General features: G+C 44.0%; 1 protein-coding gene across 2 annotated transcripts in view; it reads right to left on the reverse strand.

Annotated features, from left to right (window-relative positions):
* Nucleotides 1-26,097, reverse strand: part of AK5 (adenylate kinase 5) — a 279,780-nt gene extending 253,683 nt beyond the window's left edge. The window contains exons 1-5 of one of the 2 annotated variants that reach the window (XM_070078235.1): nucleotides 25,710-26,097; nucleotides 20,736-20,922; nucleotides 15,280-15,447; nucleotides 10,528-10,697; nucleotides 10,315-10,428 (exon numbers count right to left, since the gene is read on the reverse strand). In XM_070078235.1, coding sequence (XP_069934336.1) covers nucleotides 10,315-10,428; nucleotides 10,528-10,697; nucleotides 15,280-15,447; nucleotides 20,736-20,922; nucleotides 25,710-25,769 — 699 coding nt within the window. In that variant the 5' untranslated portion in view covers nucleotides 25,770-26,097. The remainder of the gene's footprint in view (nucleotides 1-10,314; nucleotides 10,429-10,527; nucleotides 10,698-15,279; nucleotides 15,448-20,735; nucleotides 20,923-25,709) is intronic. The other variant, XM_070078236.1, reaches the window with a different exon arrangement.
* Between the last annotated feature and the right edge of the window lie 858 nt (nucleotides 26,098-26,955).

Consider the following 26,955-nt stretch of genomic DNA (forward strand, 5'->3'; position numbering starts at 1 on the left):
TGCTACGCTACAGCATTGGCCCCAACATCTTTTTCTTGATCATGAAGACCATCAGTGAAAACTATTCAATCATTAGCTTCTATACACATTAATATTGTAAATTATAAAACAAATATACAGACATTTTAAGAATATGAGATGTAGGTAAAGTAATAATTTTAGTAACTTTTAGTATCAGAAACTACTTTTTCTCTCGCTAACATTTAAAGCATAATGTGATTTAAAATTATGACGAAACAGAACTTTATGAGACAGGGTTCAAACCAAACTGACTTTATAGTGACCTTTGATTTTTTTTTTTTTTTTGACAGGCAGAGTGGATAGTGAGAGAGAGAGAGACAGAGAGAAAGGTCTTCCTTCCGCTGGTTCACTCCCCAAATGGCCACTACGGCCGGCACGCTGCACGGATTCGAAGCCAGGAGCCAGGTGCTTCCTCCTGGTCTCCCATGCGGGTGTGGGGCCCAAGTACTTGGGCCATCCTACACTGCACTCCCTGGCCACAGCAGAGAGCTGGCCTGGAAGAGGGGCAAACGGGACAGAATCCGGCACTCCGACCGGGACTAGAACCCGGTGTGCCGGCGCCGCAAGGTGGAAGATTAGCCTAGTGAGCCGTGGCGCCAGCCAGAAGTCGTTTTAATCTATTAGGTAGCCTATAATCAAAAGACCTGAAGTTAACTATTTGTGAGATGTGTGAAAACGGGAACAAAATTAGTCTCAAATTTGGAAGACCATTTTTAGGAACAAAATCTAAAATACAGATTTTAAAGTATATGTTATATATTTATGTATGCTGTATATGTATTTTCTAGGGTAGATGTTTCTACTAACTCAGAACTAATTCATTTCCAGAAATCATCTTATAGATGTCCACCACATGAAAAGGGAGATGTGTAGTATGTGGTTGGCAACAGCCAAAATTTTAAAGCAACCTGAGTTATCTACCAATAAAATATGACATATTTATAGAATGTAACACTACAAAACAGTTCAAAGGATGAGCTAGGTTTGAACGTATCTGCACAGATAGAGCTCAACAACAGAGTGCATAGTGAAGAAACAAGCTATGGAATGATATAAATAGCATGAAGGAGATAGCAGGAGCAGATCACTGTGAAAAGAGGTAGCGGTACAGCATGCAGAACATAAAAAACTGAAAAAGCACCAAGGGTCATACGGTGGAATATATTATAAATTACTGTCAGTTTGTGATTTTTAAATTTACTTGATAAAGGGGCTGGCGCTGTGGCGTAGTGGGTAAAGCCAATGCTTGCAGTGCTGGCATCCCATATGGGTGCTGGTTCAACTCCTGGCTGCTCCACTTCTGATACAGCTCTTTGCTGTGGCCTGGGAAAGCAGTAGAAGATGGCCCAAGTCCTTGAACCCCTGCACCCGCGTGGGAGACCTGGAAGAAACTCCTGGCTCCTGGCTTCGGATCAGCATAGCTCTGGCCGTTGTGGCCATCTGGGGAGTGAACCAGCGGTTGGAAGACCTCTCTCTCTCTCTCTTTGCCTCTCCTTCTCTCTATGTGTAACTGTAACTTTCAAATAAAACAAAATTTACTTGATATGGACTTCCTTCATCCATTTCCAATAACAGCACCATAGTGTGCTTCCAGATTTCAGTTTATTTGGTTAAAAAGCCTATTGAAATCTAGCTTTTCTCCCATCTTCTAACCTATGGACATGAAATTATACAACCTTTAATGAACATTGTGCTTAGGGTTTTCACTGTGGAATTTGCATTCACCAAGTGAGATCCTTGCTTATGCAGTATATCAGTGCTGGAAAGACCTTGGACTTCCCTTTCTCATCTATCTCAATTCCTTCCCCTGGCTGATCTGTTATCTCTTTTTAAAGGTGAGAAGAATACACTTTTCAGTTAAGTAGAATCTATACTAACCCAAGGAATGCAAGCGTGGTTCTACTACTAAGGTAATAAGGAAAGTCTTAGCTCCTCTCCTTCTCTTGAAATGTCAAACCTGGGAACTGGGAGAGCTTGGTGTAAGCAGGACAGGAGGGAAGGAAAGAAGATGTGTCTATCAAAAGCTGCTTTCTCCTTTCCTCTGTAATAATAACTCTGTCAGCAGACCCTGGCTATATTCCCCAGGCTACGCTGTGGCTGGCAGGTAGCCACATAACTTGGCTGCTTGTCGGTGGGGAATGTGAAGTGATGTGTGCAGCACTGAGGTCTGGGGCTTAAGAAACTGAGCACAGATCTGCATTCTGCAATCTCTTCTCCCTCTGGACCAGCTGGAACCTGGCCATGGCAGTGATTGATCCAGCTTTTGCCACGCAGATGTCCACAATGTCCTTGGACAATGGTTCTTTTTTTTTTTTTTTTCTTTTTAAAGATTTTATTTACTTGACATGTAGAGTTGCAGTGAGAGACAGAGAGAAAGATCTTCCTTCCGTTGGTTCACTCCCCAAATGGCCACAACAGACAGAGCTGCGCCATTCCGAAGCCAGGAGCCAGGATCTTCTTCCCAGTCTCCCATGTGGATGCAGGGGCTCAAGTACCTGGGCCATCCTCCACTGCTTTCCCAGGCGGAGGATTAACCTAGAGTGCCACAGCGCTGGTCCTCAGACAATGATTTTTTTTTTTTTTTTGGACAGGCAGAGTTAGACAGTGAGAAAGGTCTTCCTTCTGTTGGTTCACCCCCCAAATGGCCACTACAGCTGGCGCACAGACAAAGGTTCTTAAAGTATTCTCTGGATACCTCTGGGAACCATCAAAATCTTTTCCGGAAATATACAGATCAAAATTACTTTCATATTGATACTAAGACATTATGTGCCTTTTCACTCATTCTCCCTCGCAGGTACAGTGGAATTTTGCAGTGGCTACATGAAATGTGATATCACAACAGTTTAAACACAAAAGAGAGAATCCAGCTCTCTTTGATTAGATAGAAGTTAAAGAGATGTGCAAATATGTAAAACAAGTTTCCCTCATCATAATTTTTTGGTTTTAAATATATGGTTACTTTTTCATAAAATGTGTTATTTATGTTAACTAGTATGAGCTACTGTTATTTTTAAACAATAAAGAAATATTTAAAATTTCTCTTCTAAGTTCTCATATGTTGAGTATCAATAGATGAGTCCACATCAATGAAAACTTTGAGGTCTTATAACAGGGGCTGGCACTGTGGCAAGGTGTGACATGAGTGCTGGTTCAAATCCCAGCTGCTCCACTTCCTATCCAGTTCCCTCTTAATGTGCCTGGGAAGGCAGCAGAAGATGGTCCAAGTCCTTGGGACCCTATTACCCATATGGGAGACCCAGATGAACTCCCAGGCTCCTGGTTTTGGCCTGCCCAGCTGTAGTTCTTAGAGCCATTTGGTGAGTGAACCAATAGATAGCTCTCTGTAGCACGTGCTCTCTCTGTCTCTCCTCCCCACCCCCCAACTCTGCCTTTTAATAAAGAAATTTTTTTAAGGAGAAAATTGATCCTGAAAATTGTTGCTGTATGGTTAAAGAAGCAATGACTTAGAAAGAACCTGCATCTGGGAGTGAATATGAGGCCTGAAGCTACACTGCTCTTATTTACAGTGAATCCATGCACTACATACAAGAGAAGTCAGTTTCTGTGCTAGCCTCAGTACCATTGTGTATTTTCATTATGATTCTCATTACAGATTTACTTTAAGTCATACAGACAATAGTCATGTAAGTGGGACACCACTATGTCAAAAAACTCAAATATGTGGCATTGGTTTGCTTGGGCAGTAAGGGTGCAGATATTTTAGGCCGGAAAGTTGATGCTCCTTGTTGTGCCATTGTGAAATATTTGGTGTAACTTTATCAGTGATAACTTGGAAGGCAAAACAGATTCCAGTAGAGCCCATGTAGAGGGAAGAAATGGCTAGAAAGAGCATGAATGTTAGGATATTCTAGCTGCTCTTTGCCAGATCTGCCAATGTATTCCAAGAAACAGATAAACTCAGGGAAAAAAACTGAACAATTTACAAGCACATGAGGAAGAAGGAAGAATCACTATGTTCCTAAAGTTGCATTTATGAAATGCTTGAAGTTTGTATACTTTAAATAAAAGGGTTTTTGGTAAAATCAATCAATCGATCAATCAAGTACCCAGTAATTTTAGACCTCTTAAGGCTGGAAAAGGTAGCTGCGTCTAACCCTCCAAATAGTAGATGAGATAGTTGTTGCTCAAGGGACTACCATTAAGCTCTCCTCCCCATGACCACCATGAAAGTTACCCAGTCCTCAGGTAAAACCCAGACCAAGGATGTTGCCTTTCAACCCAAGCCTGCTGTTCTAGAAGTCTTCACAGTAACTGTCATTAAAATGATTAATTTTTTTAAAAAAGTAGCTTAACAACCTCAGCCTACAGTGTGAGAGCTGCTGGAGAACAAAGACAGGACGTCTGTGTGGTTGAATGAGTAAAGAAGATACCTTGGAAGCAACCCAGCATTTTTACACTGAAAGTCTTGCTCATGTCCAATAACCCTGCACTTGGGTCAAACCCTCTCCTGGGGACATGTCAGAAGAATTGTCCCAGCTCTGCACCAGGTGGGCTATCTGGCCCAATAACATTGAGCTGATAAAGCCCTGAGAGGAATTTCAAAAATTCCATGCCCAGAAAGCCCTTCACTGAGCAACATTCCAGAAGAACAGGGAGGGGTGGAGAAAAACAATAGGGTCATACCCATAAAACTCCAATCTGAATGCAGGCTGAGCTCTTGGTTCTTGGCCCACCAGGTGTATTCTTTTCAGTAAGCCTCACTAGCCTGTTTACTGCTGATCTCTGTCTCACACCTGGAATTCTTTTCTTACATGAAGTCAAGAACTTTTGTACTGGCTATCTCCCATAACAGCTATGGGCACTGACAGGAAGCAAAAGGAGCAGAAACAAACCAAATATTTCCAGAAAAGGTTTTTACCAAAGTAAGCACAAGCCTAGCCAGAAAAGGCTTGTAGGGTTGTGCGCGTGTTTTCAAACTTAAAAATCGGTACCAAAGATGGCATTCTTGGATGTGGCTGCTAGGTAAGAAGGTAAACACTAGCCTTTGTGTGTAAGAGAGACCAAAGAACAAAAATGGGAGTTTTGTGAGGTTGAATGATGAAAGAAATACAGGAGCACACCTTGGAAGCAGACCAGCATCTGCACATTAAAGTCTTGCCCAAGTCTGATGATCTTGTTAGATGGGTCCCAGTCTTCTCTTGGGTGCATCTTAGGAGAATCTTTCCACCCTGCACCAGGCAGGGACATTAGGTCCAATAACATGGTGCTGATAAAGTAAGTCCCTCAAGCAACTTCAGCAATTCCATGCCTAGAAATCCCTGTACCCGCCAATATTCCTGAAGAAGAGGGAGCAGGGAGGAGAAACAGCGGACTTATAGGTATAAAAACTCCACTGTGGGCTGGTGCCGTGGCTCACTAGGCTAATCCTCCGCCTTGTGGCGCCAGCACATGGGGTTCTAGTCCTGGTCGGGGCGCCGGATTCTGTCCCAGTTGCCCCTCTTCCAGGCCAGCTCTCTGCTGTGGCCAGGGAGTTGCAGTGGAGGATGGCCCAAGTGCTTGGGCCCTGCACCCCATGGGAGACCAGGATAAACACCTGGCTCCTGGCTTCGGATCAGCGCGGTATGCCGGCCGTAGCGCGCCAGCCGCGGCGGCCATTGGAGGGTGAACCAACGGCAAAGGAAGACCTTTCTCTCTGTTTCTCTCTCTCACTATCCACTCTGCCTGTCAAAACAAACAAACAAACAAACAAAAACAAAAAAAACTCCACTGTGAAGGCAGACTGGGTTCTCAGTTCTTTGCTGAGATGCCTGCCTGGCCGGTCTGGTGGATTCTCTGCATTAAACTCAGCTATCTCACTTACTGCTCCTCTTTGACTCACATCTGAAGCAGTTCTTTTCTGGTGTGAAGACAAGGACCTCTGATCTAGCCATCTCTGGTAACATGGCCATGTAGGGAAATGGACAGGCAGAACCTCCCAGAGGGTCAGGGCCTCAGAAGACAGCAGCCAGAGTGACTCCAAGATAGTGGAACCAGGAGGGGCCAACAGGCTAACTGTGGAAATCACTCCACCGCCAGGCAAGGCTCTTGTGCAACTCCCAACACACAGGTTACTTGCTATGCTTCATGACCACCACATAGATTTCCACCTTCCCCATCCTGCAGGTGAGCCTGTGTTTCACTGATCCTGGTATGGTCTGTCCCGGTCTGTTGGCTTAAGATGACTTAAAGTTCCGTTTACAGTTGGCTGAGGATGAGCTGTTAAATCTGGACCTATTGAAGAGCACTGTGCTTCACGCAGGGATTCTCAGCTGTTGAACTACATGACAGGTCTCTGGGTTGTTTTCATTGAAGAGTCTGTCAGTCTGGTCTGTGGGTGGGAGGGAGGGGGCAGGTCGACAGTTGTGTGGCCAGAGGGGACGCTACTGTAGAAACCACGGCTGGTTTTCCCTGCCCTCCAAAGCAATAAACTTGTAGCCAGGCATGTGGCTGCCCAGCTGGATTACACACAGTAACTTCAAAGAGCTTGTCACAAATCTGAATTGAAAGGTAAGTTTACTTTGGTGCCAAAAAATTATGAAATCTGTACCTACAAGAGATCTTCAAAACATTCATGGAAAACAAGTATTATGAAAAACTCTGCATGGACTTCAAACACTTTTTACACCAAAATAAGCCCCATCCCTCCCCACCACTAAATTTTTTTTTTTTTTTTGACAGGCCGAGTGGACAATGAAAGAAAGAGAGAGAGAGAGAGAAAGAGAGAGAGAAAGGTCTTCCTTTTCCGTTGGTTCACCCCCCAGTGGCCGCTATGGCCTGCGCGCAGTGCCGATCCAAAGCCAGGAGCCAGGTGCTTCTCCTGGTCTCCCATGCGGGTACAGGGCCCAAGGACTTAGGCCATCCTCTACTGCACTCCCGGGCCACAGCAGAGAGCTGGACTACCAACAAAATTTTAAAAGCACCCTCCTGTTTCCCAGTCCCCCTCATGACTGCATCATGAGCAAATGCCAAGCAAGCAGAAGTGATGGATGTCATTTTCAGATCTGGAACTTCAGACCTTCGTGTTCTCTTTCCCTCACGTGCCAGTTGCAGCCCATATGTGATGGCAGCCCTGCCTTGACCACACAGATGACAACAGCGTCCTACAAACGGCAGAGCAACTTGGAAGACCACGGCCAATCTAGACCAGTTATGCACTTCTCTACTGTGTAAACCACTTTGTTAGGTCTTCTTGTTACAATGGTCTTATCATAGCCTGTATGTCACTGATGTCACAAATCTCCCTGTCCTCATACTTTGGACCTGGAAGGAAGTTAGGAAAAATGCCTGCCTGGGTGCATGTGCCCACATTTTGCACTAGGAGAAGCTGAGTCAGAGAAAAACCTTGAGGAGCTGCTGTATAATAAAAAAACATACATTTAGTCTTTGTCCTTGGTTCTTGGCACAGAGCTCCCAAAATATTGGATTCTCCGGAGTGACAGCTAGTTATTCATGACAAGCTCCTGCTGATTCCACCTGGGTCTGTACTAATTAGGTGACTAGGGAATCGGCCCTACTTAGCCTCAGATGGGGCTGGTTACCAGCCAGACCAAACACCCATGGATTAGAGGGCAGGGACTTGCACTTCAGTCTTTGACCTCCAGGGAGGGGAAAGAGGGAGGAGGTTGGGTTATAAAACTCTTGACCAAAAGAGGTTCATGGAGCTCTAGGGTTGATGAGCATCTCAAAATGCTGGGGTGGGGGAGTGGCTTGCCCTGAGAGGGTATATACTCTCACCTTTCTGATTCATATTCTTTATTGTAAACCAGGAAAGGTGGGCAAGGTGTTCTTCTGAGTTCGGTGTCATTTTAGTGAATTATGCAGCCTGTGGAGGGCACCCGGGGAACCCCTAAATTTTTGGTCAATCAGAAGTACGGGTGTTGCTGGGACTTGCCCCTGCTGCCTGAAATGGGGACTGAGTCCTTAAGGCTGTGGAATCTGCACTACCTCTGGCTAGTCAGCCTGCAAGTGCAGCTGAATTCCTGGACACTCCGTTGGTGTTGGAGAATCACTATGGAAACTCCTCACACATTTTGGTGCCACAAGTGATAGCGGAAGCTTCGTCCAACACAAGACATGGACTGACCAGGGTGGTCTACCAGACTCAACACAAGCACTCCTGCTCAGCCCCTGGACCTCCTACAGGGTCAGAAATGGCAGTGCCATCCTCAGACACCACTGAACTGCCCACATGGCCAGGAAGCTCCTGGAAGCTATGCAGATGACCTAAGCAGATGCTCACTTGGATTTCTTTCAGTCTTAGAACAATACATGCAAGTGACTACACATTCCACAGAAAGACAGCAGACCATCCTATAGAATTTGCTCCGTGGCATTCCCAAACAGTACTGGGCCCCTTGGCACAGCAGCCCACGTTCAGGATATGTAAGATGCAAATTGTCCCAGTACCTAGAGAGAGTTGCTGCAGATCTATGTATTTCCTGCCCCTTCTTTCTGTGGGAGGAAACTCTCCCTCCAGCCCCCTCTACCATTCCCCCTCTCACCCATCTACAAGTCACACAGGAAGAATTTCACAGCTCCAAGACACTACTTTAAGTTTATATGCCTGAACCAGGCCTCAGCTGAGATAGCTTAAATGTAATGAGAAAGTAAAGTTTGGCTGGACTTTTATTAGGTGAAAACAAGACCGCCTGTTAATGTTTTTTAAGTGACCACAAAGCTGAGGGCATGCCTGAGTCATTACTTGTGGAAAAGGAGACACATTCAACATGGCATGTCTAAATGGCAACAGAGAAGGGAGCAGGGAGCTCCGCTGTTTATGCCTACCAAGGGCAGTGCCTTCCAGCTGGGAGGTGAGCAAGGTTTGGGTATGCCTGCCCGCCTGGCTCACAGCCACCAATCCCAAAGACCAGCTGCCATAGTGTGCATGTCAATAGCAACATCATGTAACAGCAACAGCAGCAAAGGAACATGGGCCAGACTTTTCCTGTTTCTCTCTTTTCAAGGCCAGAACAAACAGAACCAAACCCTGACACAGACTGAACACCAGACTTACAGTGAGAGGGGGAAGCCAGAGGAGGGGAGACAACCATTCCAGTGTCATAGGTGTTCCCAAAGTTTAATTGAAAGATTCAAAAAGATGCTATGTGCAGCTACTTTGTGGCCTTGAAACTGCCTAATTCTGAGCTGCTTTTATGTGAGTCATCAACTTACATTGTTTAACCTGTCTGATATCATATCTGTAATATGTTACCAGCTTCTTTAAATAAATAAGATAAAGATAAGCAAGACTGCAGAAAAAATGGGTAAAGGGGAGAAAGTATTTCACATAAGGAAGAAATACAATGATCAATAAGTTTATGAAAAGGCACTTAATAAAACCCCAAGAAACAGAAATTTTAAAAATTGAAACGTCATTTCTTACTTAACAGGTCAACACAAGCTTTAAATATGAATGATTCTGGCTGGAGAGTGGAGCAACAGCCACTCTCATTCAACAGAGATGGGAGAGTGACTTGGAAAGGTGTTTTTGGAGTGCAGTTTGGAAACAGATATAGAAAGTTAAAATGTATTTATACAAGAGTGTGTGCACTTGTGAATGCATCCCTGTGTATGTATGTGTGAAGGCATGGAAAAGGCATGAAATAGCATATAACAACTTGAGCACAATTTGTGTTAACTCAGGAAAGGAGGAACAGCAGATAAAAGGAGAGTGTCACGGCCTGTCATTTTTCACAGTGGGGCTTGACATTTGTCAGATCACACATTATTTTTATCATTAAAAATTTTAAATAAAGATGAGCCATTTGAGCTTTTAAAATTTTAAACACACACAAGGTATCCTAATTGATGTATTTCCCTTCAAATCAAATGTAGTGCGTGTTGTGCATGCAGAGTCTACTTAGACTTGAGTAAAATTTGGCAGCCACGAGTTCCCCAGTTGGTAAGAGTGTGTGCTTAGTGGTGTTTTACATCTCTAGACAGTGCTGAATACAGCTTGCTCTCAGTAATTAAAGATTTTTAAAATTTTAGGAAAAGTTATTTGAAATACAGATTAAACAGGTTTGCATTTTTAAAATGAAAATAGTGAATTCTGTTATTGGTTTTTATCTTTCCTCTTGGCAGAGACTGTCTTCAATTTTTAAGCACTTGCCAAGGAAATGACCTTCTGCCAACCCATACTGACGAATTTGCTGTGCTCAGATCAGAATTCATTAAAAAAACAAAAAACAAAACAAAAAAAAACAGCAAGTCTTCCAGGAAATCTTTTTTTTTACTCTCAAAATTTAAAGCAAAAAGCAGGCCATTTAAAATAAAAGGAGACAATCTTACTTGGTCCTCAAAAGACAGCGCCTGGGCAACATCTCTTGGGAATCCATCAATGACAATGCCTTCTTCATCAGGTATCTGCATCAGTTTCTGTTTTATCTCTGTAATTGTTGTTTCCTTTTATAAAGAGAAAGGGTGAAAAGCCACAGTGAAACTTCAATGCTCACAATCCGCATACAAATTACTGCGGACTTGAAGCAGATTATACAGCAGTACCTGAGGTGCCAGTTCTCCATTTGTAATGATCTTGGCAATCAGACTCCACTTCCTGTTGCTGCTGGTACTGTGGATTTTCTTTCTTAGCAATTCTCCCACTGAAATGTATTGGAATCCATAACGTTCTGCAATTTTCAAACTCTGAGTACCTTTTCCACTTCCAGGACCACCTGTTATTTAAAACAGGAAAACTGTGACCTTCCAATACACGAAGGGACGCCCCTTGATATCCCTGCTCTGGATCACTCACAGCAGGCAGGTACTGTTTCAGGGATAACATTCTCAGTGCCCTCTGCATGCAGAGCAAGCAGATGCCCTCCAGGGAAAGGAAAGGGTAGGACTGTCTTGACCAACCCTGTCAGATCAGAGACATTTCCCCCTCTACCTGTTATAATAGGTAACTTTTTAATTAAAAAAGCTTTTTTTTTTTTTTTTGAACAATGCAGTTGAAAGACATCCCATCTTTCTGTGTAAAAATCTAGTTATTTCTCCTTTGGAATCAAAGAAAAATCTATGGGATACCAAAGACAATGATCAAAATAACAGAAATGTGGTCCATGCCCACAGACAAAAGAGTTAATGTGCAATTTGGTGAAATGGAACAACGATTTTTAAACCAAAGGCCCATCAATATTGGCAGAGCTTATTCAAATCTTTTTCTGAAATTTGTTTGCTCATGTGTGTTCTTGCCTTTTTGCCTTCAGATTCAAAATTTTATATAAAAAACACAGTGAGTGGAATTGATACTTAAGGAAGAAAGGTTTCATAGAACTAATAACTTTGATTTTGTGATGTGTTTGTATGAAATGACTTTTTGCAACGTTTACTCAATACTAATCATCAGTAATTACCATTTGTTTTTGAAAACGAAGTCAAAATAATTACAACCCAGATTTTATTTCTAAACATGTTAGATTAATTTTTAGTCAAAATAAATTTCTGAGCAACTTAGACTAATTAGAATATAGATTTGGAATAAATTTTCAAACAAAATGCATAACCATCAATCCAGTCTATAGTTATTTAATGGTAATTATAAAAATGAAATATTTTCAAGGACTTAAGCATAAACTATTCAGCATAGGCAATGTCTTTTTTTTTTAAGTTTTATCTACTTATTTGAAAGGTAGAGTTACAGAGAGGCAGAGGCAGATGCAGGCCAGAGAAGGAGGCTTCCATCAGCTGGTTTACTCCCCCACCCCCCCAACTGGCTGCAACTGGAGCTGTGCCAATCTAAAGCCAGGAGCCAGGAGCCTCCTCTGGGTCTCCCACATGTGTGCAGGAGCCTAAGCACTTGGGCCATCTTCTACTGCTTTTCCAGGCCATAGCAGAGCTGGACTTGAAGTAGAGCAGCCGGGTCTCGAACTGGCGCCCATATGGGATGACAGCACTTCAAATGGCAGCTTTACTTGCTACGCCACAGTGCTGGCCCCAGAAATGTATTTTTAAAAGTTGATGCTTGGGGTCTGTGTTGTGGTACAGCAAGTTAAGCTGCAACCTGCAACACTGGCATTCCATATTGGAGTGCCAGTTCAATTCTAAGCCGCTATGCTTCCATTCTATTCCCTGAGAATGAGCCTGGAAAAGCAGCGGAGTATGGCCCCCAAATACTTGTGGAAGACCCAAATGGAGTTTCAGGATCCTGGCTTTGTCCTGGCCCAGCACTGACTGATGCTACCATTTGGGGAATAAACCAGCAAATGGAAGATCTCTCTCTCTCTCTCTCTGTCTCTCTCATCTCTCTATCACTCTGCCTTTCAAATAGATAAATACATTTTCTTAAAAGAAAAAGTCAATGCTTAGTAAGTTATGAAATGTTTTGGTAATATTCATTGAAACATAATTATGATTTAATAGACAATACTGAAAATAAAAACTGACAGAAAAATGAGTTGATGTTTTCTCTACTACAAGTCTTTTGTGTGTTGAAGTCATTTTATATCTAATTATTCAATAACATTTTATTCTTTCAGATAAAAATAAAAGAAAAAGCTTTTTTTTTGTAAGAAATAGTTCCAAGTGGGCAGATTCAGTCAGTGGAATTCTAAGATCAACTGATACAAAGAAAACCATTTCTTAGTTCCAATCCCAAATAATGCACCTAATAACTCCAGCTTTCACCTTTATATTGCTTTATCAAAGTTAGCTCAGGAATTTGTTTACATTTTTTACCATTCTCAGATTTCTAAGAGACTCTAACTCTACCCTATCAGACTTAACAATATGAACTACTTCTATAAATCAACATCTTTAAAATTTAAAATAATTTCTTTATTTATTTGAAAGGCAGAGTAATGGGTTGTGGTGGGAGGAGACAGAGAGGAAGAGAGAGATGGAGAGAGAGAGAGAGAGAGAGAGAGAGATCTTCAACTGCTAGTTCACTCCCCAAATGGCCACAACAGCCAGGTTTGGGCCAGACCAAAGCTATGAACCAGAAACTAGACCCTGGTCTCCCAGATGGATGGTATCTGGGCCACAGAATTTAGACCATCATCTGCTACCTTCACAGGCATATTAACGGGAAGCTTTTAAAAACACTGTAGTAACAAAAGGGATATTTTGTTTATTTAGAAGTAATATCATTGGGCATCTATACCTCTCCCATACCTTTTCCAGGTTGGAACTAATAAAAATTTGTAAGATTCCGAGACAATTATTTTATAATTCTTCAGAAGTCATAAAATTGTCCCCATCTCCCAGGAAAACTAATGGTTTGCCTTTTCCTTTCTTCCTTTACCTCAACTCTCTAAAAATTATATAACCTCATTGGTTCTCAATCATTCTTTTACAACATAAAATGCTACAGTTCAGCACGTAAGTCTATGATGAGAATCATATTCTTAAAGCAAGTTGATTTCACTGAGTATAAAAGAGCTTGGGGGGCCAGGAATTTGGCCCAGGGTTTGAGATGCTACTTGGGACACTGGCCTCCCATATCAGAGTGCCTGAGTTCAGGTCCCAGTTCCACTCCTAATTTCAGTTTCCTGTTAATGGGCACCCTGGGAGGCAGCAGATGACAGTTCAAGTCCCTCTCACCAGCATAGGAGATCTGAATTGAATCCAGGCTCCTGGCTTCAGCCTGGCCCACCACTGGCTGTTGTGGGCATCCTGGATGTGAGCCAGCAGATGGAGCTTTCTGAGTAGCCATCTATCTGTCTTTCTATCTCTATCTCTGCCTTTCAAACAAATAAAAAGGAATAATAATTTTTGTTTAATTAAAAGAGCTTGACCTAGAGGAGATGTAAGCATTTGTATCTCCTTCTAAGATATTAACGTATTGAAATGTTTGAATCATTCTCATACAAGACTCACAATGCAGAAAAAAAGGCCTAAATGTTTTACATAAGAGCAATTTGGTATTACATGATCTTCATGCACAATCAGTCTTCAGTTTATTCTTCCTGTTAACAATCACCAATATTTCACTAATAGTAACAGGAAAAACAAAACTGATCTACACATAAACCATAAAATGATAAAAAAATTCTCAATTATTCTTCACCTAGAGCTCCATCTGTTAATAAAGTATTTCCTTGTTGTCTAGGCAAACATTCCCAATTTTTAATTCCCTAATTTTTAATTAAAAACAAAAACGCCTTTCCATTTTCAAGAACAGAGATTTATGGCATCATAAAAAAACCAGAGCCCTAAGAATATTCTGACTTCTTGAAAGCTGATTTCTAAACTCTCTTTCTGTAATAATTTCAATACTTTAGGGCTAACTACATTTCTAATGTCATTTTCACTTCACTGAAATGTACCAACATCACCTCTTCTAGGCTGGTGAGATGCAATTCTGGTGACAGTGCTGTGTGTCTCTTTGCATGCTTTTTCCCAGCTGCCATCATGGTCCTGTCCCCCAGGCCACAGCTTCCCTGCATGAGGATTCTGTACAGGACTCAGTCAGCCACTACTGGACAGCACAGCTTTGGACACCTCATGCCAGGCTTTTGCCTGCGGGCATGCTGTGAAAACTGACTACATCTTGCTTCATGACTGTGGTCTCTTTGTAAGTTTTACAAATTTTGGGAAAGAACTTGCCAGCATGTCAAAAATGCAATTTTGCTGAACTATTTAAGACATTTTCAGTATCTATTCCTTAGGAGATGGCATTGGGCTGAAATTTTCATATTCAACAAGATTCACAGTGCCAATTTTAGGAATGAACGATTACTGTTATTTTGGTTAATACTCAGATATTATGTGCTCTATCACACACTATTCTATTAGATTTGTTTGTCTAGTATCATTAAAACTTAGATTTGAATGTTAGTGCCAGTTCTCTATAAGGAAGATTTATTTATATGAATCTTTATTGATATATTATTATTTATTTTTTCTTCTAAAGTTAATAGTGAATAAAATTCAATTTGTTGAGTTAAAGGGGAAAAATTCAGAAAACATTTAATGGACTCACTATGGTAAAGGTATTTTTGTTAAAGTTATGCTATAGGTTATTAAGTAAATAAAACCATAAGACAATAACTGTTGAAGAAATCACTTTGAATTCATGATTAATAATTTCTGTGACATTTTAGTGGGTGTCTATAAAAATCTAAAAGGCACCCACTTTAATAATTTTAAAAAAATTGCTTTATTGAAGACTATCCTAAAATTGTTTCCATTTTCTATTCCTTGTGATTTTGTTTCTGTTGTCTGTCATGATCCAAACAAGCACTGGCAAATATAATACATCACAGACATCATTTTTGAACTGTAAATAGGATGGGAATTTTGCTTCTGTCATCATACCTATGACAAGAATAATTTTTGGTCGAGGTCTAGTAGGATCGAAAACCTCATACTCCTCAATCAACTCTGCAGTCTCAGACAGATCCGTGTCACTTTCTATGGAGAATTGATGAATTGGAGGAAGCCGGTCATAACGCCGATATGGAAAGTTTGAATTTTCAGGCATTACTGCAAAAGAATAAGATAACTTTGAAAAGGAAAAAGAGCACAAAAACCACATTTCATACTTAAGCAATTACTATAAGAAATTTAAGCATTAAATGAATTATTCATTTATTTATTTTTGTCAGTCGGCAGAAGCCCTCTACACAAACTTCGTTAGAGGGCCAGAGAGTCAATATTCGGGCTTTGAGAGCCAAGCAGTCTCATGCTCAGCTCAGCAAGGAAGCAAGAAAGCCATTTTAGACACTGGGAAAACAAAGGGATGTGCCTTTGTTCCAAGAAAATGCCTGTAAAAACAGTGACATGAGCTTGGCCCATGTGCCATAGTTTTGTCATCCTAGGTTCCAGACCACCCTTCTCAGATATGCTCCCATCTTACTGGGTAGGCTGCCGCGCCTTGGCAAAGGGTACTTGAGTAGTACCAAACTTTCACAACTATATGTAGCTGTTCATGAACTCCCATATGGATGCCAGTTCAAGTCCCAGCTGCTCCACTTCTGATCCTGCTTCCTGCTAATGTGCCTGGGAAAAGCAGCAAAAATGGTCCAAGTGCTTAGGACCCTGCTACTGATGTTTGAGGCCTGGAAGAAGCCCCTGGTTCCTGGCTTCAGCCTGACCCAGCCCTAGCCATTGCAGCCATCTGGGAGAAAAAACAGCAGATGGAAGGTCCCCCCCCCCCCATAACTCAGACCTTCAGATAAATAAATAAATGTATAAAGAAAAATAGGGCCGGCGCCGCGGCTCACTAGGCTAATCCTCCGCCTTGTGGCGCCGGCACACCAGGTTCTAGTCCCGGTCAGGCCGCCGGATTCTGTCCCGCTTGCCCCTCTTCCAGGCCAGCTCTCTGCTGTGGTCAGGGAGTGCAGTGGAGGATGGCCCAAGTGCTTGGACCTTGCACCCCATGGGAGACCAGGAGAAGCACCTGGCTCCTGCTATCGGATCAGCGCGCTGCGCTGGCCGCAGGGCGCCTGCTGCGGCGGCCATTGGAGGGTGAACCAATGGCAAAGCAAGACCTTTCTCTCTGTCTCTCTCTCTCACTGTCCACTCTGCCTGTCAAATATATATATATATATATATATATATATATATATAAATTTTGGGGCAGGCATGTGGTATATAAGCTAAATCACTACTTGGGACAGCTGCATCACATATCACAGTGCCTGTTTCAAGGCTGGGCTACTGTGCTTTGAATTCCAGCTTCCTGCTAACATGCACCCTGAGAGGCAGCAGTGGTGTCTCAAGTACTTGTGTCCTTGCCACCCATGTGAGAGACCAAGGATCAAGTTTCTGGCTCCTGGCTGTTGTGAGCATTTAGGGAGTGGACCAGCAGATGGAAAATTTCTGTCTCTGCCTTTCAAATAAAATTAAGTATTTTTAATTTTTACAATTTTTTAAAAATAAAAATATAAATATGAAGGTTTAAATGTATGTCTATACTGGCAACAAATACTTGCCATAATATCAGACATATTAGGACTTGCAAAAGCAGCAAGACTAGAACTTTGAAAGAGAAGAAATGTTGAAAAGAATGTCCCAGTTGATGGAAACAACACAAAGACTCAGAGTCAGAAATATAAATGACACATTCAAATAGACCACACACAGCACTGGCAAGCCCAAATCAGGCAGATGGTCTTTTTTTTTTTTTTTAAGATTTATTTATTTATTTATTTGAAAGGCAGAGTTACACAGAGAGAGGAGAGGCAGAAAGAGAGAGGTCTTCCATCCAATGGTTCACTCCCCAGATGGCCAAAACAGCCAGAGCTGCGCTGATCTGAAGCCAGGAGCCAGGAGCTTCTTCCAGGTTTCCCACATGGGTGCAGGGGCCCAAGTACTTGGGCCATCTCCCATTGCTTTCCCAGGCCACAGCAGAGAGATGGACTGGAAGTGGAGCAGCCGGGTCTTGAACTAGCACCCATATGGGATGCTGATGCTGCAGGCCGGGGCTTTAACCCACTGCGCCACAGCACCGGCCCCCAGATGGGATGCCAGTGCTTCAGGCCAGGGCATTAACCCACTGCACCACAGCCCCGGCCCCATGGCAGATGGTCTTAACCAACTTCATGACTTCCTCCCTTCTTACTTTGTCAATCAGTATTTCAGAAGGCATAGAGAAACCTTAACTACTTCCAAAGGCCCTTGCACAGAGACACGAGCCCACTTGTTCTTCCATAAGGAATTTTGCTAAGGAAACTACTATATCTTAGATGGCATAATACTCACATTTCCTCTCAAAGTGTTGATTACCTAGAAACTTTCACACTCTATTGACAAAACAAATGAGGCCATTGGCCATTGATTCATTTAGTTTCACAAAAAGAGTAGGATAGTCCACAGATGACAGGTTAGAAAATGCTTGGGGGAGGGGGATAATGTGGCGTAGCGGGTAAAGCTGCTGCCTGCAGTGCCAGCATCCCATTTGGGAGCCGGTTCAAGTCCTGGCTGCTCCACTTCCAATCCAGTTCTCTGTTATGGCCTGGGAAAGCAGCAGAGGATAGCCCAAGTCCTTAGGTCCCTGCACCCACATGGGAGACCTGGAAGAGGCTCCTGGTTCCTGGCTTTGGATTGGCCCAGCTCTGGCCATTGCAGCCATTTGGAGAGTGAACCAGTGGATGGAAGACCTCTCTCTCTCTCTCTCTCTCTCTCTCTCTCTCTGCCTCAGTCTTTGGGCAGAATGCATGGGAAGAGTGAAGATCTCTTTAGGACTGGAATGGTTCTAAGGGTCAAATCAAAATCTCAGAAGCAAATTCAATTTATCAAATACACGAAAACCCGGCCTTAGTCTTAGCTCTTACCACAGAATTTAACAACACAGCTTATTTTGTAATGAGTGATGCCTTATCATCTATTTACAGAAGATAGATTGGAGTAAGAGACCTTGCACAGCAACAAAATCAAGTTCTCCCCAGGACTCAGTGGACAAATCATATTATCTTATGGTTGCACCAAATGTTTTCTAATTATCTATGTTTTCTAGTCTGTTACAACATTTGAAAATTTCTGAAATGGGGTATCTCAGCTGCATCTCAGAAGCCCTGGAAGATTTGGTTGGTGGTCATATCTTCTTTTGGCGAAACATCTGAGTATTCAATCCTAGTCACCCCTTACTGAATCCTGCACGGACCGAGGACTCTTCCTTCTGGGAGGTGCTTCTGAGGAAATGCTATTTCTGCCTTTCCTCTTCTGCTTGTGTTTTTTTCTTTTTTAAATTAAGATTTATTTACTTATTTATTTGAAAAGCAGAGCCACAGAGAGAGGGAGACACACATTACACAGAGAAAGAGAAAGAGAGAGAGAGAGAGAGAGATCTTCCATTTGCTCATTTACTTCCCAAAGGGCCACTACAGCTGGGGGGGGGGGTGGCCGAAGCTGGGAGCCTAGAACAACTCTATGTTTGTCTCACACGTGGGTGGCATGGGCCCAGGGACTTGAACCCTCTTCTGTTGCTTTCCCAGGCACACTAGCAGGGAGCTGGATCAGAAGTGGAACAGCCAGGACTCTAACCGGCTCTCTGATATGGAAAGCTGGTATTGCAGGTGGTGGTTTAACCCACTGGATCACGACGCCAGCTCTGTTTGTGTTTCTTTTTTTTTTTTTTTTTTAAGATTTATTTTATTTATTTGAAAGCCAGAGTTACACAGAGAGAGGAGAGGCAGAGAGAGAGAGAGAGAGAGAGAGAGAGGTCTTCCCAGCCACTGGTTCACTCCCCAGATGGCTGCAATGGCTGGAGCTGTGCCAATCCAAAGCCAGGAGCCAGGAGCTTCTTCCAGGTCTCCCATATGGGTGCAGGGGCCCAAGTCCTTGGGCCATCTTCTACTGCTATCCCAGGCCAGAGAGCTGGACTGGAAGAGGAGCAGCTGGGACTAGAACCGGTGCCCATATAGGATGCCGGCACTTTAGGCCAGGGCTTTAACCCACTGTGCCACAGCGCAGGCCCCTTTGCTTATGTTTCTTAAAAATTACATTATGATTCTTTCCTCACACTGCATGTAAACAGTGACAAACTGAGCTTTGTTTCCTCCTTATATTTATTACGAATAGAGTTATCTCCACCTTAAATTGTCAGTATAGCTGAAACATTTTGTGCCACAACTTTTGAGAATGGTTGAAGTTTTGATAATATAATGATCTTGCCCACTAGAAAATAATTCAGTTTCTCCTGATTGGAAGTGATTCCTTTTTTGCACATACAACTGTTATTCTTCCCAATCTCAACTGGGGCTGAAAGGCTGACTCATGGTGAACCTTTAATTTTGAGAAGCATATTTTTTTCAGAGAGAGAGACAGAAATCAAAATACCATGATTCTAGCCGGCGCCGCAGCTCACTAGGCTAATCCTCCGCCTTGCGGCGCCGGCACATTGGGTTCTAGTCCCGGTCGGGACGCCAGATTCTGTCCCGGTTGCCCCTCTTCCAGGCCAGCTCTCTGCTGTGGCCAGGGAGTGCAGTGGAGGATGGCCCAAGTGCTTGGGTCCTGCACCCCATGGGAGAAGCACCTGGCTCCTGCCATTGGATCAGCGCGGTGCGCCGGCCGCAGCGCGCCAGCCGCGGCGGCCATTGGAGGGTGAACCAACAGCAAAAAGGAAGACCTTACTCTCTGTCTCTCTCTCTCACTGTCCACTCTGCCTGTCAAAACAAACAAACAAACAAAACAAACAAACAAACAAAAAAAAAAACACCATGATTATTTTCTAAGAAACTCCAGTTCTTAGTTCCAAACTAGTTCTAAAATTTAAACAAATTAACTTCTACTTCTTTTACAGCACCCAAATGCCCAATATAAAATACCCATATTCAGTAGCTGCTTAATACATCCTTATTGAATTAACTGGCATAAACTTTACTGGTGCATTGATGCAGATGTGTTAATATTAACTCTGCATTTGAAAACACATTAATAAGCCAAATCTCTTTCCAGCTAATGAAAAGTGTGGAACTGCTATGTAATAACTACCAATTTTCTCCGTATCCTACTTATTAAGTTTGAAAAATTTATTTACAATTTAAAAAATACAGGGTTTGTTAATGCAATTCATTTTGCAAAATAATGGAGTTAGCAATATAAAATTTCATTAAGACTTCAGTCAACTGCTGGACAATGGTATGTCATTTTGTTTGTCAGGGAGGTGATTAGAATTAGCTGCAAAGAGAGATTAATTGTGTTCCAGCCACTTATATTCTCCTGGGCATTTGTAAATCCAATAAATGAAATCACTGCCTATGGTCTACGTGCACTTTTTAAAGAGAAATGCTGTACTTTGAAAAAGGTCTATTATTCTACATATACATTACCATTTCGTAGAAAGGATCTCCGGGACTGTCCTCCATTTAGCGGAGGTAAGATCTTCTTTTCCTGGCTGACAAATGTATCCCATTTCACCTTGTCACAGCCACCCAGTTCCTTTACTTTCTGTAAACAACTTTCCAAGTACTCGACTGGGTCTTCTGGCTTGGAACACATCAGTCCATTCAAAAGGCTCTGAAATACAATAAAGTATGTTTTTAAACCACCTTTGCTACAATATAAGTCCCATCTTTGAATTCTAGGTTGTTTTTGTCCTTTGCATTTGTGTTTTCACAAGCAATTAAAGTTGGAATTATGATGTGATAGAAAATTAAGATAAGCTCTTAAAATTCTTTACCAGTTTTTCACTCAGAATTCTGTTTATTAAACAATTCAGGCAACTATGTAATATAAGATAGAAGAGCCCTATCTGTGAGATAAAGTATAGTGTGTGAAAATGCCCCTAATTTTTATTTATCTCATTCTTACCCATCTTTAAAGACTCCAGGCCTCAATTTCTTCTTCTATAAAATGAGGACAATAGTACCTACTTCATTTTTTTTTTTTTTTTAATTAAAAACTTTGGTATTGGTGTGTGGCACTATGGTTAAGTCATTGCTTGGGATGTCCACATCCCATATCTGAGTACCTGGGGTGAAGCCTCTTTTTTTTTTTTTTTTTTTTTTTTTTTTTTTGACAGGCCGAGTTAGACAATGAGAGAAAGAGAGAAAGGAGAAAGGTCTTCCTTTTACCCTTGGTTCACCCCCTAAGGGCTGCTATGGGGGGCGCACTGTGCTGATCTGAAGCCAGGAGCCAGGTGCTTCCTCCTGGTCTCCCGTGTGGGTGCAGGGCCCAAGGACCTGGGCCATCCTCCACTGCACTCCCGGGCCACAGCAGAGAGCTGGACTGGAAGAGGAGCAATCGGGACAGAACCGGCGCCCTAACCGGGACTAGAACCCAATGTGCTGGTGCTGCAGGTGGAGGATTAGCCTAGTGAGCTGCGGTGCCGGCCTGGGGTGAAGTCTCAACGCCGCTTCCTATTGCTTCCTATTTCAGTTTCCTGCTAATGAGCAGGGCATCAGCATGACCCTGAGGGGCAGTAGGGAATGGCTCAAGTGGTTTGGTTCCTGCCACCCACATGGGAGACTCAGACAGAATTCTAGGCTCCTAGTTTCAATCTTGCTCAGTTCTGACTGTTGTAGTCATTTGAGGTGTGAAGCAGATGGAAGATCTCTCTTTCTCTGCTCTTGGTCTTTCAAATAAAATAGAAATAAATTAAAAAAATTTTACAGAGTTTAGTATTTGTATGGTGCATATTACACACTTGGTGGTACATGTCAAGTATCCAGTAAATCTTCTTTGTAGTTTAAGTTGTTATTATTATTACCAGGAATTCCAGGAACACCTTGGTTGGCCTGTGGACCCTGACTCAGCATTCCCATACTTGTCATTTCTACTGCAACATTGGTTTATGTGTTGGTTTCCTCTTCTAAACTATCCACTCTTCCACAATGAGTCGGTCTCACTTATTCTTCAGTCCCAACCACATGACATTTTCCCTGGCATATGGCAGGCACATATTAAACTATTTTCTGATTGGGGGAGAAATCACTCAAAACTCAAGTCTGAGTGACACACAGAACAAGGGAAGTCAGAGACTCAAGAAATTATTTAAAAAGTAGTCAGTTACCACAATACCCACTGAGATGATAGATGTGTAAAAAAGACAGGGTTCTGCTATTACTTTTTCTGTTCATGGTGTCTAATGTGTCACATGTACTCGTTTCTTTAATGGCTATAATTTTGGAAATACTGACTTCCAGGAACTTGACTGAGCCACAAAATATTTTCCTTCAGAGTATTTCATGGAAAAAGCATATGGTACTATTATTATCAATACACATTATTAATGCATGAGGACAAAACGCACACCCTTTGAAAGGCACACATCTTTCCTGAATGCAGAATTTCATTTTCAAATTATTCTTGTGCAATTTGCTTCAAATGGTGAGCAAATGTTACTACGTACATTCATTTTCCAAAATACTGAGCAGAGTGAGTTGGAATACACATTTCTATCAGACAGGTCAATAGCAAATGGTCAGGAAAAAACAAACCTGGGCCTCCATATGCACTGTGTGTCAAGATTTGTGCTACACACACTCTGTAGTTAAGCTTCCCACATCCCTCCTACACTCTATTAGCTATAGCAATGTATAAATACTGCAGTGTCTTCCATTAGCTTATTCCAAGCACAGTCAACCCTGTGTGGCATTTTTAGCCCCATTTTATAGATTAGGAAATCATGACTAAGATGTTAGAGACTTGTCCAAGATTGCTTACTCAAAACTACAAGACCCAGGATTCCAACTCCATGTTTCTGATTATAAAACCCAAATATTCGTTTTTGCACATCTTACAAAAATATCATATAGGATAAGAGCAATAATCAGATTCTCACTGTCCTGTGCATTAGCCAGCTACAATAAGAATCAGTCAAGATGAGGTATTTTAATTTTATTCTTACTATTGCCTGAGAAGGCTCGGCAAACTCAATAAACATTCTGTGACTAGAAAATACACTTTTCTAGCCTTCATAAACAAAACTTTTACCCCAAAGGACACAGGTTTTAAAAGGGGACTATGAGTTTAAATCCTTTTTTCTCATAACCAGTCACTATCAAGATTTGAAGACATCATTACTCAATCTCCTAGTTAATCCTTCAAGAATTTAAATCATCTGTTTTCTATAGTATTCAAATTAATTCTGGTCTAAGGCCCAAGACCAGCATATAACATCATAATGTTAGATAGACATAAAAACTCAGAGATATAGAACTTATGACAAAATTTTTTGAAAAAAGAACTTTTAAACTAAGAATGGGAACGTAATTCTAACATGAACCTACCAGGGATATGCAAAATCTCATTTGGCCTAACTGATGTCCCACTCAGGAGGAACTCCAAAAAGCTCTGTCAGCTGTATCTACTGTCTGACAACAGTGCAGATTCAATAATCTGTCACATGACCTACAATGGTGTCTAATATCCACAGCTGGGTCCAATGTTTAACCCATCTGATAAACTTCATCTGCCCAGAACATTGTGGTATTGATGGAGAAAATTCAGTTTAGGATTCTAAAATATTTGGTTTTGCTGTCTGGCTTTTCACTTGCCAGGTGTGGCATCCCTCCTGCACTGTGCCCAGCACCCATTCATCTCACCAGAGGGACAGAGGCTCTGGAGGTGCCCAGTAGTCTCCTTCCATCTTCCCATTGTCAAGGACTGAGCAGAAGTACAGCTGATGACTGCATTCCACCCAACCAGGCTGACTTCCCTTTTTGGGCTGTGCCTATGTTAAAATGTCCCATTCACAGGCAGAAAAAGCTACTGGAAAGTCTTCACTTACTTGCATATGCAAGATAGATTTTCCTGAGCAAATTCTCAAAATTCTCTGGGGTGACCTTCCACCCAAGAGGAAAGCCAGTACCCACATGTACAAAGGAAGACGAGGTACCATTCAGCAGCATTCTGCAATCAGAGCGCTCTCAGACATTTGTTTCTAAGAATGCTTCTAGAAGTGTATCAGTGAATTGATCTCAGTGGTAATCTCTGTGATAAAACAGTCAGCTCTTCATCTCCATATTTATTTGCTGAAAATTTTTTAGAAGGAAAAAAATTCTTAAGATTCCCACACACTTGTAAGACCTATTCTTATGTAAAACAGCCTGATTATTTGCACACAAGAGTAAGACACGTGCTAGATTTGAACTTCACACCGCAGGCCTAAGCTAGGTGAGTGGTTCACGGGGAAATGTTGGCTTGCAGAGGTGAGAGGGAAGATCTGTAACCAAGGCAGCCCATTTGAAAGATAGTTTGGGGATAATGGGGGGAAAATTATTTTCCCAAGTGGTATTTTAACATTCCTTTTAACAAAACAGATCCCCCGAACAGGAAAAAGAACAATTAACGATGGCTAGTTTACTAAATCAGTGTTATCATTTCTCAGAAATGGGGACCTGGTTCGCCCTGAGTGGGTTCCCCCTACGAAGCTTGGCTTGCTTCCCATCCTTTCTTTTGCTTTTTTTTTTTTTTCCCCCTCTAGAAAAAACACTTGGGATTTTGCGATGTTTTAAATTCAAACAAAAGAGAACGAAAAGAAGCGAAACAACCCAAGTGGAAGGCTGGGGCTGCAACTGATCAGGGTTCCTTTGGTTCCTGCCTCGGGGGGTCCTCTGCCATTCTCCAAGCAGCGCCCAGCCGCCGGGGCGCCGGTGCAGACCACAACAGCGCTGCGGTCAGGGGACGCAGCAACAGGAGTCCCGCCCGCCTCCGCTCCTCCCTCACCCGTTTGCCGCCAGGTGGGCTGCGGAGCGCACGCGAAAGCGGCCCTCACGAGGCGACGGTGAACGTGCTCAGGAGTTCGTTCACGGGCCGGGCCGGGCAGCGCTGCGTGCCGGGCACCGCGAGGCAGCGCCGCACTTGACGGCTTGGGATTTGTTTTTTGCATCTTCATCCCTCTCCTCCAAGCAATCTGTCCCCAGGGAGGGCTGCTTTCGTCCCCACTTCCCCCTTCACTGCAGGGCTCCCCATTTTCGGCACGGAGAGGGACGAGGGCTCCGGACCCTTCGGTTTCCAGTCCTGGATCAGCGCTGGGCGACAGTGAACCCACCTGGCCTGGCCCTCGCCCCCAGGGCGCGCGCGGCCCGGCTGCTGTCTGCAGCCCACCCCAGGTATCCACATCCAAGTGGTGTGATGAGGGGCAGCCTGATTCCACAGTCCGAAGACTGAAACTTGGGGTGCTAGATGGAGCTCCTGAGCCTGGCCATCTGCAGCGTCCCCGGCAGCCCGCGGGCAAAAGGCGACCACCCTCGGGCGCGCGGGAGAGCGCACCCCTGCAAACCCTTTGCTCCTGTGCCGGAGCGCAACTGACTGACCCGACCCGCCGACCCTCCCGCCCCTCCGCTGGCCATGGCCCTTACCTCGAAAAGCTGAGGGATTTCCCTCCGGGCCAGATATTCCTTAGCATCGTTGGTGTTCATGACTGTGCCGTGCGTGCCTCGGAGCTCAGGCGGGGAGGCGGCGGGGCTGCGGAGACCCGGGTTGGGGTTGGGGTTGGGGCCGGGGCCGGGGCCGGGTCGGGGGTCCGGGTCGGGGATGGGGATGGTGGGGGTGTGCTTCGGTCACGGATGCAGCCCGGACTCTCAGACACCAACACTCGTACGCTCCGCTCTCTCCACGGTCTCCGCGCGCCCGCCGCCCTCGCCTCAGCGCTGGTACCCGCGCCCGAGCTGCGGGCTTCGAGCAGCGGCGCCGCGGCTTCCTTCGCCGGCTTCCAGGCTGCGCGGCCGCCAGGGGAGGGGCGGAGGGAGCGGGGGAGGGAGGACGGCGCGGCGGCAGCGAGGCCCCAGTGCGCCCGTCCGCCTCACTGGCTCCGCGCGCCGCGCCTCTCCGTGCCGTGTCTGCGGCGGCGGCCAGTCAGGCTGCGCGGGCGGGCGCGGCCAGACGGGCTCGGGGTGCGGGGGTGGGGACCGGCGCGCGCCGGGGGCTCGCACTCATGCCCTTCAGATCCGCCCGGACGGCCCCCGGAGCGTGGCGCTGCTCGGCTCGGACAGGGACCAGGTGGCTCAAAGGGCAGAGCTGGGGGTCTCTTGGAACCTGCGACCTTTGCGCTTCTGTGGACCGCACACACACCTTTTATCCCGTAGAAGGCGATTCCGGCCAGGGGAAACCCAGTGCAGAATGTGTCACTTGTTGCTACGGATCTGCCACGATAGGGAGTTGGGGAAGGGAGATTCGTGGTGCAGAATCCTCTCCCTCAAGGTGATTTTTAGATCTTGAGTGTCTCCATCCTTCGGAAAGTTTTGCTAGCTGCTTTTGAGTACTTCCCCCCTATGGCTATCATCAGTACAAGGCCTTAGTCTGAACCTGAAATCTTGGTTACCAAAAGAATCAGTAAGTAAGCAGTCAACCTGTTAATTATTTCCATGGAGAGGAATGGCAAGGCGGAAGGGAGAATGCAGGGTGGCGGGCGGAGCGCTGGAGGCTGCTTATATTGGCGAGGACAGGCGTCGTTAATGAGATGCAAGGACTACACCGCCACCGGTGGATTTCAGGCCATGGGGACACCCCCCCCCCCCGCGCCCCAACGGTGAGTATGGATGGGTATGGATGAGTTTGGGTGGACTGCTCAGGCACAGCGGTAATGGATGGGAATGGATGGTCTCT

Source organism: Oryctolagus cuniculus, chromosome 7 (assembly GCF_964237555.1).
Source record: "Oryctolagus cuniculus chromosome 7, mOryCun1.1, whole genome shotgun sequence".
NCBI lineage: Eukaryota > Metazoa > Chordata > Mammalia > Lagomorpha > Leporidae > Oryctolagus > Oryctolagus cuniculus.